Here is a 15,458-nt window from a genome sequence, read left to right on the forward strand (position 1 = left end):
ATAGTCTCTGCTTTTCAGCAGGGTTTTTATTATTTTAGAATAGTTACTTCTGGCAGTCATGAATATACAATCTCCAGAGGACTAAGTGAACTATTGCCAGCTTATATCAGAGTGCTCATACAACACCAACATGAATGATCTTAGATACCACCATTCAGTTTAATGAAAATAGGAATTAATGATTTTTGACAATAAATATTAATGCTGGTTATTTAAATAATGCAAAGAAAAATCCAAAATATAATTTTCATTTAAAATCCAAACTTTTGTTGGTAAAATGGTTATATAATCTTCAAGAATGTAATTTTCAAGGACTGAAAATCATTGTGTTGTGTACATTTAAGGTAATCCTACACTTCCTTTAGTATTAGCAGTGTTCACATTCATTTTGTATACAGAGAAAGAATGTCTTCTTCCTGGTAAAAGGCACCTTGCCCTTTTGGCTACTTGGGTGGACAAATAAATTACATACATAACAGAAACTGTTTTCTTACCTCTCATGGCTATATTCTTTACTGCTTTTCTATGTACTTATTTTTCATTGTTATGACTTGATTTATTACTGCTGTAACCTCCAGTACAGACAGGAAAATTATTTGAGCAATATCTTGTGCTTTATTTGTATGGGAGAGATGATGAATTTACATGACAGCATATCAACAGCAGTTAACAATAAGCAAATGAAATCCAGTTATAAAAGTTATGATATTTCCTGCCCTGTATGAGAATTTCAGAGATACCAACAAGTGTTTCTGAATTAGGCTTCACAGTTCTGAAAAGATGCCATAAGTAATAAATATCCTCATTTTATATATAGGAAAAAAGTGTTCTGGAAATAATTATTCTACTTTCCATAGAAGGAGCTTGTTGACTCCCCATGTTTGCACAATAAACTGTCCTACTCTCTTCATATTTTAAACAATCATTTGTAAGTCTTCTAATACCAAAAAGCCCCTTACTCAGCCCCTCTGGTTGAGAAGCAGACATACATACTTTCCATTTGTTCCAAACGGACAAGGTGGCTTTTACTAAAATAATTTACTTTTTGTTCTGTGCATTTCATTTCTAGTTGGATTCAAATACAAATTGATCCTTGGCAAACCAAGCTTTCCACTACGTAATGACATTTCCTCATTAAACTAATTACTTCACTGTATCTGTTGAAATATTGCTTTTAAAGTAATTGGAGACTTACATATCCATGTTCTTTATGCAAATGAAAATGAATGGCTATACTTAGTAAATGGGAAAACTGCCTAAGAGCTAGAGTTGTTCCCAACCTGGAAATCCATTTCCACAAGAGAAATCCAGTGGTTAAGCTCCTCCTGAATTTACATTAAAATCTTTAAGCCTGTGTGGCTAAAATTACACTCGTCAACCAGGATGAAAAACTCTGAATACAAGTGGCTTCATTATAAAACAGCTTGTCACCTACAATTGCTTCTAACCCAGTAAGATTTGTCATTGCTCTCACTTTCTCAGAGCTGAATTATTTGCTCAATTACTTCCTTGAAAGTCCATAGAAATCAGGCTTTGTTGCACATAACTACTGTGGTGCAGGATCAGTCTATTTCATAACTTCTGAAGGCAGGAGGCTTCTGGCATCACAGTGGTCACTGCAAACAAATGGTGGTGTGTAACTCTCTCGGGTCATCAGTTATTTTCCAGAGTTAAACATACAACTCCTGGCTGTCCCTGCAGGAGCGTAATGTGGCTGATCCTGTGGCTGATGCAACAAGGTGTACAGTAGTTCATACAGGACAGCCTAGAGGTCTGAAGGGTCAAGGCAGTTATTAAGGCAAAGTTCTTAAAATGTGGCTACTGAAGACATGAACCAAACACAGCTAAGAAGGTACGAACAAGATCTTCCACCAAAACACACTATGGAAATTAAGGGTGAATTGGCACCATAAGCAATCTTAAGTCACAGCAGCAGCAATCGGGAACATGTTGTGCGTAGGAAAGAGTTAACCAAAAGACACTATAGTTCTGTGAACATTATTCTCCTTTCTTGTTAATTCCCAGATTTTAATTAAACAATGACTAGTCTTGATTGTACACATCATGGTTTCCAAATTAAACGTATATCTAAAAGTGAGGACATAACCCTCTTACTGAAACTGTGAAATACTAGTATAAAACAAGGTGTGCACAGAGGGCTAAAGTATATTGCCACAAAGTGAAGTATGCAGCATGCAGTACAAACAATAGTTCATCCAAGGGGCAAAACTCAAACATTATGGTTTTATATAAATATTAATTCTTGAGTTTCATTTTCAATAATTTCACTTACAGAAAGGGGAGAACGACTGCCATGAATTGTGAAATATAGGAGTACTAAGAAGGAACTGAATGTGCCAGCTGGGGATATACAAAGGAGGGAATGAGTCATATAACTTGTGGGTATTGCCAGTCATTTGGAAAGGGGTCGTCCTGACTGGGCAGGACTGCAATTATTAAAACTGATGTAACAAGCATTTATTCCTGGGTTGAAAGAACAAACGATCTGCTAGCAGATTATAATGATCATAAATGATCTGCTAGCAATGCTGTGTTAAAGGTTCTGTCAGCAATTATATTATAGGGATTTATAATATGAAACGAAAATAGTGCATCCTGGTCACTAAAATAACTCCAGAGCCAGAGTTTGTATCAAGTTATCATAACTAAGCAGCTGACTAATGTCCACAAAAATATCTGCATGCATGGGAGTCATCTTTGTGCACGCTGGTTGGGCAATTGCTTGTGTAGGGTGGGTTTTTTCTTCTAAACATCTCTACACCTAAGTATGTGACAAAGCATTTTGGTGTTTAGGTGCTCTAAACAAACATGAACATCAGTGCATACCTGTGCATGTTTTTTAGGCCAAAGCAAGCCATTAGACTGTAAAAAGACTGTAAAGAAATTCATATTCTTATGGCTGAGTAAGAAGTTAATCTAGCATTTCACAGTAAATCCCTGTAACAGAAATGCTGACAGTACTTTAAATGTAATAGTATTAAGAGACATCATTACAGAGACATTTTCTTAGTCAGCTGCTTGTGATTGAAAATGTGCTTCCCTAAGATTTTTTAAAAATGAATATATTTCACTTTGGTTAAATTAAATTTTTTTATTCTTTTACCAGTTTATGGTTTCACCAAGGCTTATGAACTGATATCCCCACTGTGATCTAAGTGAATGACAGACAGATATTCAGGTTTTACTCATCATGTCCTTCTCTGTGTTCTGTCAACTATTAAACCAGCTTTGGTGCATATCATTTTTTGTAAATTAAAGAATCTCACAACAATAATCATTTTAAAATAAATGGTAAAAACATGTTTGGTTAATGTTCTGCTTGTTGATGCAAAGGTAGGGCAAGTAGGGTTACTTTGCAGGAATATCAATCATGTTCAGTACGAGTGCCTACCTCTATGATCTGCCAGGGCTGAAAGAGCAATCCCAAACACATTCCAGTGCATCTTGTTACTCATCAAGGCAGAGCAATCCTCCTGGAGTTCCAAATGGTGATTGGATTTGTACAGAGCCTGCCAAATTAAAATTGCCTGCTATAAAATAAAAAACTTGAACAAAAAAAGGGACAGAAAATGTTGAGTTCCAGTTGACAATGTATTCTTATCTCATCATGCTATCACAGGGGGTATTGGAGCAAATGAGTGACATAAGAAATCATTCCCTCATTGCTATGACTCTAATATTGATAGACACAATTTCATATATTGCTAGACATGGCTTGTGAATACATCAAAAACCCACGAATACACACATATATAGAAAAGATCGTGCAAACTACACTGGCATTACTGGAATGAATTGAGAGTTGAAATTGATCCAAACACTGCTGTCACATTTGAAAACTGGATTGTAGGTGTTATTAACTAAAGCAATGAGTAAAGCAAAAACCAATCTCAAGGGAAGACAGTTATTCAGAAACGTAGCACTGAACACTTGCCTGAAAGACACTGGCTAATGTTAAAACAACACTTAGATCCTGGAGTTCGTTCTGATTTCAATCTTGTATTGCCATATATGTAAATATATGTGTTTATATGTATTAAAACATTATCTGCCTGTGTGAAGAGCAGTTCTGAATAAGGTTTTTTACCTTCGTAGTTTTGTTTCCATTGGATTAGATAATCTGTATGTACTATAGCACCATCGATTCAAGGAGGCTAAACATTTTTAAAGAACATATTGCTAATGCCTAAAATCAGGAAAGCCCTTGCCCTTATGTTTAAATCTAACACACCTGAATTCTTTCCTGAGTAGAGATGCTTTCCAGAAGTGAGAGACTTAAGATCCTATCTAGAGATCTCACATGTTAATTTTAGGCATAAAACTTATGTATATATATATGTATATATACATGTATATGAAAAATTATGCTGTTACTGGAAAGTACCATTGATTTTGACTATGGAACACCTCCTCTGCTATACAGTAGCATATCTGCAGCAAACAAATAATGGAAATGTACCAGCGAGAAGTCAAACCTGACTTTCAGGTAGCACTGTGTTGCATAATGCCATTTGTACTTGCATTATTCAAGGTCATGCTGAAACTAAGTACTCTTAGCTTACCTAAGAGTAAACCTAATCTTTGCTGAGAATACAACTGAGAAAAAAATCCGTTCAACTCAAGCACTGTAAATTTTATATTGAGATAAAAAAATAACATACGTATGCGAAAAATGTTCTGCGCTAATCGTATTTAAACGGCTTTCTGGTTTTCTTACACAGATTTGTTTCTCATATATGAAGATTATCCCATAGAAAAATTCTTGTACTGCTTAAATGTTGAACATAAAATGGAGGAGAAAATCTCTGTGAGATTTTTCTCTTGTGGGCGTAAACAGATATTTTTATCTTCAGATATGAAACAGAACCAACTGAGATAGAATTAGATCGCACTTCCAAGCAATACTTTTGTACCTTGCAAATATATGACAGCTGCGATTTGGAAAGATTTAGAGCAAAGTTTGTTAATACTGGTTGTTGCTAAGAGATGCATTGCCTTTAGTAGAAGAATGAATATGCACCCACATGATAAGGGGATCGATTAACCACAAGTCACAAACCTAATATAAAATGTTTTGCTTATGTTATGAAAAGGTCTGAAAATATTTTCTTGTGGAAAAAATATCACTACTGGACTTCGGGTTCATCATGAGTTTTCTTGATTCACCTCCTCACAGGTAGTGAAGTGTGTTGCATTACTATTATCACCATTTTCACACCTAATAATACTTTATTGCTATCTTAGGTGTTCTCCAGTTTCACTTCCCTCTGTTTGGTACAGTACACTTAGTTTCCGTCCTCATCTATTCTCAAGACTTCTTTCACATTACTTAACCTATGTCAATAATCTACTTCTCCTATTACTTATCACTTTGTTGACAGGTTTTTGTTGACGTTTGTATTGCTCTCTAAACTAAACTCTTGTTTAATCTCCTTAATGTCTTTTTAGCACGCTTCACTGATTAACTCTCCATGTTAAGAGGGGATATCTGACTTTGTAGGGGTAAGTGACAGATGCCAAGGTCTGGAAAGACAACTAAGTTCTGCCAGCAAAAAGCACTGCAAGGAAAGGTTATCCATCATCTGAGGCTTCTTCATAACCCTTTGTTGGGTCCTTTGGACAAAAAAAAGAATCCATTGCCAATAAAGGAAGATTTTTAATGCTCATAATGCTATCTTCACCAGGAGACAGAATAGTTGCAGCCATCAGTAGTCAGGGACTAAAGCTGAACTGAGCTGGACACGTTATAAAAGGTTTAAAAGTTTTAAGTGTCAGAAGAAACCTCCTGGTATATCAGCAATATTCCTTCCATTATGCTTATGTATCAGGTACATTCTAGGTAGATAATCATTATTCCCATATACGTATGGGCAATCTAAAGAAAAAAGAAAAAAAAGAAAAAAAAAAGAAGAAGAAAAAAAAGTGGCCTTCACAAGCTCCAAAAATCAGCAGTACCCATTTTTGTAATAAAATGTAACTAGTTCTTTATCCCCAGTGCACTCTATGACTATCCAAATGGTTTCAACTGTTACATGAACGAAGCTGCATTTTCTCCTTGGGGCGAGTCATTAGTTTGAAACCATCTTCCCTGCAAACCGCCTCTCCTGGAAAAAAAGCAGAACTCCGTCTGTGGGAATACACACAGGATAGTGTCTTGTTCCAAGAAAATTGATTTGGGAAAAAGATTTGTGAATGGTTATGAAACTGCAAAGTGTATTTTGACCCTTTGCACAGTCACTCAGCAGCATGTCTCCTAGCAGATAAGCTACGCAAAGCAACAAAACACAACTTGACATGCCCAAACAACAGATGGCCCCAGATAACTCCTCACAGAAAAGCCACTACTTCCTGTACCAACACCAATATAGTTTTTTACAAAACAACTTGTCCCCTCTGAATTTGTTAGTTCAAAGACCTTGAGACTGGATCTTGCTGCTGTCGAGTGACCTTCTTGAAGTGGCCAACTTGCAAAAATGCCACAGGTGATACCTGACATACTCACACCAAAATTCTGGCCAGGGATGGGTTACAAACTGCATGTAAAGCTCAGGAAAAAAAAGAAAGGCAGGGATTCTGTACATATTATCTTGAGACTATCTGTTCAATGGGCTTCTTGAGGTGCCAAAAACAAAAGTGCATTCTTAACTGAAAAGTCATACTATTACCATGCCTTCAGCCCAACTATTTCAAACGGAAAACTGGATGATATTGTAAACTAAGCAAGGTTATCTCAGGTCAGCCCAAGATATATGAAATATACGTGCTGTCACAACTAATGCAGATAATTCATTTCATAGCTCCTCAATGGGCCTAAAGGAAGACACAGCTGGTTGTCAGATGATGTTTGATGTTGCAGACGCCTCCATTTGGATAAGATTGATAACAAGGTTGTTACAATTAGCTGTCCTTAAAGACTGAGAGAGCCATCTCACAGGCGGATATATCCATTATGCACAACTGGAAGGAGAGAAGCAGCCTCTCAGGGTGTCACATCACTTTGTATGCACTGCAGCAGTTTTCCTGCTGAGAGGAAGTTATCAGCTATGTTTTAGTGGCTTCTGTTCTGCATCCTACTTTTCAACTGCTTTTTAAACCCACAGAGAAAAGAAGGCAGAAGAAAGACAAAACTATGGATGTACTGTAGCTAACAGTGTTTGCTCTCTGATATTACTTCATATTTTAAGTCTCTGTAAAAAGCACTTCATAGCCTGAAAAACATGAAGACCTGGATTAATCCAACCTGATGTGGGGCATTCAGAACCACTAATGGCAGTGGAAATAGGTACTTCTGGACTATCTGAGGCCTGAAATGTTCTGAGACAATCCTCTCTTCAATGAACTGAGAGTTATAGGGGGAAACTGTACGCACTGTGGTCTTCCAAAGCAAGAATAAAGCATTCTTTGTTTTGGCAGGATAAGTAGGTAAATATTAAGCTGAACAAATCTGGCCTCTGAAAGCATGATAAGAACAGGAGAAATGAATGTGAAGGAGATCTTGCACTTGAATTTCAGGCCAGGTGCTTTGTCCTTGTGCTCATGTGAACTCTGCCTTCGCACAACTACTCTGCCATTTCTTTGTGCAACTCTTCATGTGTTTTCTCCTAAGAATCGCAAACATTTGTGAGTCTGGAAGAGTTACTTCTCATTAATATGGCCAGCAGTAGCGTACTACAACTAACTAAACACTTTTCCAGCCTCAGCAAGATTGATCTGCAAGACTTTGGGGGTGGTTTGGGGTGGGCTGGGTGCGTTGGCCTTTGTGACCAGCCAGATCAGTGATGGCCTGCAGGAGCTCATGGTGTGCAGGTGGGTCACACAGCTTGGCTTATGGGCAGCAGCTCCTTCAGCTGCACAGAGGCAGCGGTCCGCTGACCTCAGGTGCTCAGCGTGTCATTGAAATCCTGTTGGCTTTACAGTTAATAATTCACTTCTCACACTCCTTTTCTATCCACGGCTTTATTTGAGTGGTGCGGCGCAGATTAATAGCGCTATTTGCACTTGATTTGAACTCCTGCTCCACAGCACGCTCCTCAGGCCAACAGCAGCGGAGCCGCCAGCTCAGTTCCCTCAGACAAACACCTTTATTTGCACATTGCAATAGCTACAAAGCCACCGTAAGCCCGACAGCCCCGCAGAATGCAGGAAGGCTCCGCGATCACAGAATCACAGAATGGCCTGGGTTGGAAGGGACCTCAAGGATCATGAGTTCCAACCCCCCTGCCTGGCAGGGCCACCAAACATACACCTTTACTAGATCAGGTTGCCCAGGGCCCCATCCAACCTGGTCTTGAACACCTCCAACGACGGGGCATCCACAACCTCCCTGGGCAGCCTGTTCCAGGGCCTAACCACTCTCCTAGTGAAGAACTTCCCCCTAACATCCAACCTAAATCTTCCCTCTTTTAACTTAAAACCATTTCCCCATGTCCTGCTATTGTCAGCCCTTTCGAAGAGTTTACTCCCCTCCTGGGAGTAAGTTCCCTTCAGGTACTGAAAGGCTGCAATGAGGTCACCCCGCAACCTTCTCTTCTCTAGGCTGAACAAACCCAACTCCCTCAGCCTGTCCTCATAGGGGAGGTGCTCCAGCCCCCTGATCATCTTCATGTCCCTCCTCTGAACCCTTTCCAAAATCTCCATGTCATTTTTGTACTGAGGGCTCCACACCTGGACACAGTACAACAGATGGGGCCTCACAAGAGCAGAGTAGAGAGGTACAATCACCTCCCTATCCCTGCTGATGCCGCAAGCCGAGCGGCGGGCGGCCGGCACACAAGCGGTTAACGCCGCTCAAGATGGCGCCGCTCCGGCCCCGCCCCGCGCTCAGTGCAGGAGCGCTGGCCGTGCCGAGCGGCGCTGCTGTCGCGCGGTGATGAGTCACAGTCAGGGGCGCGGCGCGGCGCGCGGCTCGGGGGCGGCGGGCGCCGAGCGGAACGCGAACATGGCCGGCGTTAGCGACGCCGCCACGCCGGGCGGTGTCGGGGAAGGGCGGCGCTGCGGCGGCGGCAGCCCGGAGCAGCTGCAGCAGGACGGCTGCCGCGGGGAGCCGAAAACTCTGTGGGGGAGCAGCGAGCTGCGGCCGCCTCCCGCCGGCCCGGGGCAGCCGTCACCGCAGCAGCGAACGGAGACGCTGGGATTCTACGAGAGCGACCGGGGCAGGAAGAAGAAGCGGGGCCTCTCGGGTGAGGAGCGCGGCCGGGCGGGTGGAGGAACCCCGGGCCGGGCCGACCCATAGCGGGTGTCGGGCCGGGCCGTGCCTGCGGATATGAGCGGAGCGGCCTGGGCTGATGGGTCGAGGAGGAGACTGAGGAACTTGGGCGAGAGGGAGACTTCAGAAAGTGCGCGGAGGGCTCCGCTCCCGGCCCCGTGCACGGAGAGCACCGCGCTCGGCCGGCCGAGCATCCGCTGTTGGTGCGCTGGGAAGCGGGCAGAGAGCGCTGAAGTCTGACGCAGGTCGGTCGCTGACAGCTCTGGGGCTGTTTGTGAACGATGAGGCTGTCTGCCGGGGTGTTGCGCTCTGAGGTTAAAAGTCAGGCGGTTAAAGCTGCAGGCTGCTAAAGGAGCGTTGCAGGAGGTTGGTGTTTGCACCTGTGTTCTGAGCTGCGCCGGGTGCTGTAACTTTCTGCCTCCCATACGAGAGCGTTGCTTGTTGAAGTTGCTTAACTGTGAGTGTAACACTTCTTGCCTTCAATGCTGAATAGAGCGGTGCTGTCAAAGCCATGAAATGGTGTGTAGAGAACTCACTAAGTGTAGTTTCCCAGCTAAGGACTTTATAAGGAAGACTAACAAAAGTAAGTGTGGTGGGCTTTGCTATCATCTGTAGCTTTGTTGAAGTTGACAGTACTGTGTTTCAGGAGTCCACTGAGTCAGCTTGGAAATCCAGCCCACAGACATTAAAAACTGCCTCATAACGTGGTGTGATTAATTTAGTCTTGGCAAGTTGATTGAGAACTTTATTAGCGCCATAGCTTCAGTTGTGCTTTGCTGAAAATGTGAAAGGTGCTCAAGTTTTCAGGCTGGCTGCCGCAGTGTTGGCTTGAATGTGATGCTATGGGTTGTACCAGTCAGAAAAGGGAGACAACAGTTAAAACATTTACTAACAGCCAAACACTTTCCCTCTGAGCTTGACTGGTGTTATGTCATTTGTCTTTGCTGGTAGCAATGTGTCTTATAGTAGAAGTAAGATGGTGAAACAGGACAAGTACTGTACAGATAACTTGTCTGGAGTAGAAGGAAATAATTTAACTGTGTATCACAGTGCTTTAATTTAGAGTGGTTTGCATGTTTATGGAAGAATTGTGTGCTTCAGAGTGAAGTGCGTACCTGAAACAGTTATGCTCGGGATGACTGTTGTGATTGTTATTCAACAGGAAGTTTTTGAGCTGCAGAGCATTTTGCATCTGCACAAGTTTTCCCGTCGGTTTCTGGTTAATGGTTATCCTTTGTGTTGCTGTGCATTGAAGTCTAACCTGGGTAAATCATTATCTTCGCACCTTGAGGAAGTAACTCTGGGCTTTGTTGTTTTGAAGATCCTTGTGCTTTCTGTCCTGAGCTGGGGTGGTGAATGAGAATGCTTTGAGACTGCTCTATCTGTTAAACTTAAGATACGGTCTGTAAATTTTCTTCGTTAACAGAGAGAAACATTAAGGAACTTGAAGGAGGAGTTGGAAGGTCTCCTTCATTTTAAAATAAACGGTGCTTTGGTAGCAGAATTAAGCCATTTTTTCAGGTGCTTAATTGCTGTGGGCTGCTTTGATGTCTCATCCTGTTCACTTGCTGTTTGTTTCCTACAGGGTCAGCTGCTGATCTGTTTCACTGCTGTGTTGGCACAGAAGCAGGGCTGGAGCTGGGTGCTCAGGAAGGAGGTTGCTGTAACTGCGTAGTTCAGTGTGCCCCACAATTGGAAGGGCTGTTTGGCCGGCATAGTCTGGAGCTCGTATATTGATAACTGCAGGCACGAGGAGTTCCTGGGGTGTGGCCAGGTGGAGGAAGGCTCAAATCATTTGGATTTCAACAATAGGGGCATTAATCAGTTTGTGTGTGGTGATGGGAAGTGGGAGCAAACAGCTCTGGAGCTACTCCATGATGGGCTGCCTGTATGCAAATACTTTGTGGGAAGCTTCAGTTGTTTGAGATGCGTTATCTTTAAGTTACAGAAGGTTGGTTACCTGTAGTGTGAGAGAATGTACTTTGGCACTTACCAGAGCAGTTAAGCTTGGGTAAGGATATACAAACTCTATTTTGTGAATGTTTTGGGTTTGTTTCCCAATTCTTGTTTAGAAGTTTCAAATGGTAATGTTACAGAAAAGAGCTCAAGGGAACAAGTTTGCAAGAGACCTGAACCTTCATTAAGTGGTTTGAACTTCTGCCGTTATTTTTACTGGAATGAACTTTGGTTGAGACTTTAAATGTCAATATTAGTTTTCACTACTCATTAAACTACACGGTGTTTAGTAATTTTAAAACAAACACCTGGAGGGTTACAGTAGCTGTAGTCTACTAGAAGTGGACCAGTTGTATACAAATTGTCAAAACCACTATCTAAACAGATCCTTACGGGGTGAAACGGTTAGGTTCACGTAGTTGAAAACAAAAGTATATTGTTAAGAGATCGTTTCAATCATGACTTATGTTAAAATACCACTGCAAACTTCAAAATGTCTGTCATCCTCAGTGGTTTTAATTCCATGCAGATATGTGCTCTCACTACCCAAGGCAGCATAGGACACAAGCCAACCTGCCTTTACAGCTGCTCTTATTCCTCTCAGCCTCAAAACTCTTTGTAATTTTTTTTGGCTAGTGTTTCATGCAGCTGATGGCTGTCGTATTCAGTGAGATCCATTTTGGGAAGCCACTGTCTGACAGTTTGGAGTAGACTGTTCACATGCACTATCTCTACTTGTATTCCTACCTCAACAACTGTTATTATCAAGGTTGTCTTACTAAGAACCGTCCTCTCCACAAGTGTGGGGCACTGCACCATGCAAGACCTCCCCAGTTGTTACAGAAACTCACTGAAATCTGGATCTTCTACTATGTTGTCCCATGCACTGTAGCTTCTCGCCTGTCTGTCTAGATAGGTGATTTGTATCTTGGGCATGTTGTGTTGTTGCTGGGAGCATCTATTTTTAAGTGCCAGTAGTAACCAGACATACTGAACCGTACTGAGTGTGCTGTCACTTCTGAAGTGTTTCAGAGGGGAGGTGGTGATCACAGACCTTGTTGATGAGCATGGAATCATAAGCTCAACTTCCTTGTGCTCATAGCTTCTGTTCTCGTGTTTATGCTGTATATTTCCTTTGAAAAACTATTCTGCACAAAAGCTCTTCTAAGGCCACACGGCTTGAGTGTAGAAGGTCTGTATGTCATAGAATTACAGCATAGCTTGGGCTGGAAGAGATCTTAAAGCCCATCCTGTTCCACACCCCTGCCATGGGCAGGGTTGTCACCCATCAGCTCAGGCTGCCTGGGCCCCTTCCAACCAGGGCTTGAACATCGGCAGGAATGGGGCACTCACAGCTTCCCTGGGCATCCTGCTTCAGTGCCTCACTATCCTCTAAGAAAGGAATTTTTTCCTTACATCTGACCTTGAATTTCCCCTTTTTTAGTTTTAAACTTTTCTGTCTATCTACTATATATATATTTAATGCATATATAGAATGTATTTTAATATTATGTATATCTCTCTATTTTCTATATTTCACTATCTGCCTGTGTAAAAAGTTTGTCTCTCTCCTGTTTATAAGCTGCCTTCAAGTACTGGAAGGCTGCAGTGAGGTATCTCCCATTTTGGACCCTTTTCTCCGGGCTAAACAACCTCAACTTCCTCAGCCTTTCTTCATATGAGAGGTGCTCAGCCTTCTGATCATCCTTGTGGCCTCCTCCAGCAGCTCTGCATCTTTCTTGTGCTGGGGGCCCCAGGCCTGGATGCAGTACTCCAGCTGGGGCCTCACAAGGGCAATGTAGAGAGAGAGTAAATAAATCTAGGAGGACTCAGTATGGTAAGGATTAGATCCATTAGCATTCAGCATGACTTTTTTAAGTAATCTTTGGGGAAGTAGGATGTCTGATGAAATGATTGGTTGGGAAAAGTAGCTTATTTTTCTTGCTGGAAAGTGATGGGAATGGGAAAGAGGACTCAAATCTTACATAGCTCCTTCCTTACAAAGTTATTTGACCTTCTGGTTGCTACTAGCAGAAAAGTACTGTGTTAGATGTGATGGAACTGAAACACATAGCAAGTAACAAAAGCATAGCAGTTTTATCACTCAGTCAGTACCTGAAGTGTTTTCTGCTTGTCTATGTCCTTGAATGTAGATCTTTCATTGCTGAGATTCATCAGCGCTGAGCTAACAAGAGGTTACTTCCTTGAACACAATGAAGCAAAGTACACAGAGCGGAGAGAGAGAGTATACACATGCATGCGGATACCAAAAGAACTGGAAAAGGTGAAGTACTTTAAAATATTTCTTTAAAGATTAAATCTTCTGCATAAAGTTATTTAAAGGAACATTTATTTTTGAATATTTTTCACTCAAAAAAGTAAGGTAAAAATCTGCAGTGATTAACTTTCTGTGTTTTCAATTCAGAACAACTCAGTGTTGTCACTCTACCTCACCTTCCTTTCCTTTCCCTGCTATCCAAGTGCTGTGGTCATTCCCATAGGTGCCTTCCTGCCACGTCCTTTATGTACACCTAAATATAATTCTCACCCTGCAGTGGGCCAGTTTCAGTGCTCTGATATAGAAGAGTTTTGTTCTCACCTGTTTTGAAACCTCTCTAGGAGAGGATGTCAGATATGAGAGACAGCCGGAATATGCTCAGGGGATGAGGTATAAAGCAACATGGTTAATAAAGTCATTATAACTGTATTGTACTGCATTATTAACTGTGTTACTCAAGAGTAATGCTGTTAAATTTCTCAAAACCTCTAGATACAAAGTTGTATGGTAAACCTGATCTGATTAACAGTAAGCTACGTTGAAGTAGGAGTGTGGCTCCATGATTCTTCCTACCTCTCTCCCTTGTTTTACATACACAGTTTATTTTTCATGGACTTTGGTGGTTATTGAACCATTTTGAGATTTAAATTAGCTCATAATTTGGCAGTGTATGCTTCATGTTTCATGCTAAGATAGCATTTGGTGAACTGCTTAGCCTATGTTCTCACTAATTCAGAACTCACATGAGGAATGGAGGGTATCTGAGTAGCTTGAAGTAGTAGTAGAAAGTTCTCAGAGCAGTGAAGGAAGAGTCTGGCTTCTGTTGTCTGTGCCTTGCACAGCCCTTGAGTATCATTAAATTTATCCTTGGTCCATGATGAGACCTGGTTTAACAGAATTAGATCCATTTCCATTGTAATTGTGGAGGCTATTATGTGCAGTCTCCAAGCCACAGAAATTATGCTGAAGGATCATCACCATATGTTTCCAATAAAAAAAATTAACATGTAAGAACAAGCAAGGGCCAACAGTCTTGTATAAATAAGGTTGATGTTCTAAGTAGTGAAATTAATGAGTTTTTTGCACAGTAAATTAGGCGTTATTGTCTATTTTGATTGTCAGTGGAAGAGTATGAAACTGAGCAGTAAGCATGTAGATTTAAAGAGTGATGGATGTCTTTTAACAGTGAGAGATTATGAAGTAAATTTGTTCTTTGCTTGGGTTTAGTCCAAGGTAGCTCACATTGTAGCTATAACAAATTGAATAATACTGAAAAAAATGAAAAAGTCTGCTGGCAAGCACCTGGAAAGCAAACTGAATGGTGTGCAGACCAGCTATCGGAGGAGTCACTCAACTGATTTAAAAGCCTGCTTAATTCAAGGGAAGCATGTGAGACAGTAGGAAAGGAAGACTTAATAACTTGTATTGTTTACTACCTGACAATGTAATTGTGGAGTAGGAATGTAAATCATAGTCAGAGTGAGAATAAACTAGAATAAAATTTATCCTCCTATATTAGGTTAATACTTGATATTCTTTAAGGTACTTTTATTGGATATATATATATATATATATATATATATATATATATTTAACATATAGTAATAATGCCAACACAGTAGGGCTTAATATTTAGATAGAATTAAGGAAAATAGGGGGTGCTCAGAGTCCCATTTAGAACAAACTTAGATTCACAAAGTGGGGAGAAAAAAACAAAAAGAGGAAGGAACATCTAGGGAGAATTGGGTATATAACAGCTTTTTAACTACAGAATTTAGGTCTAGTTTAGTTATCAGAGAGTAGGTTGGCCTGTGCCCATAATTAAATGGCTTTAACTGCTTTTATGAATTGAGGAAGCATTTTAGCTGAGTGCAAGTATGTAAATTTACCTCTTCATATGAAAGAAGGATGCATAGTGCCTATCCCTACAGCTGTAATTAGGCGTATGATAGAGGACTGACCAGGTAAAATTTGTTTTTTTAGTGGGGAGGAAATGAC

General features: G+C 41.0%; 1 protein-coding gene and 1 long non-coding RNA gene across 4 annotated transcripts in view; one reads left to right on the top strand and one right to left on the bottom strand.

Annotated features, from left to right (window-relative positions):
- Positions 1-571: 571 nt before the first annotated feature.
- LOC107313845 lies at positions 572-3,713 on the bottom strand. Its single transcript, XR_001555214.2, has 2 exons — positions 3,413-3,713; positions 572-1,773 (listed from the first exon to the last, which is right to left on the bottom strand). It is a non-coding gene; the product is annotated as an uncharacterized LOC107313845 (long non-coding RNA).
- Positions 3,714-8,919: 5,206 nt separating this feature from the next.
- Positions 8,920-15,458, top strand: part of TAPT1 (transmembrane anterior posterior transformation 1) — a 35,395-nt gene continuing 28,856 nt past the window's right edge. For 2 of the 3 annotated variants that reach the window (XM_015862784.1, XM_015862786.1), the window contains exons 1-2: positions 8,920-9,200; positions 13,336-13,466. In XM_015862784.1, the coding sequence (XP_015718270.1) occupies positions 8,960-9,200; positions 13,336-13,466 (372 nt within the window). In that variant the 5' untranslated portion in view covers positions 8,920-8,959. Of the gene's footprint in view, positions 9,201-10,466; positions 10,628-13,335; positions 13,467-15,458 lie in introns of those variants that run through there. The other variant, XM_032444254.1, reaches the window with a different exon arrangement.

The sequence above is a fragment of the Coturnix japonica genome, chromosome 4 (assembly GCF_001577835.2).
Source record: "Coturnix japonica isolate 7356 chromosome 4, Coturnix japonica 2.1, whole genome shotgun sequence".
NCBI classification, from domain to species: domain Eukaryota; kingdom Metazoa; phylum Chordata; class Aves; order Galliformes; family Phasianidae; genus Coturnix; species Coturnix japonica.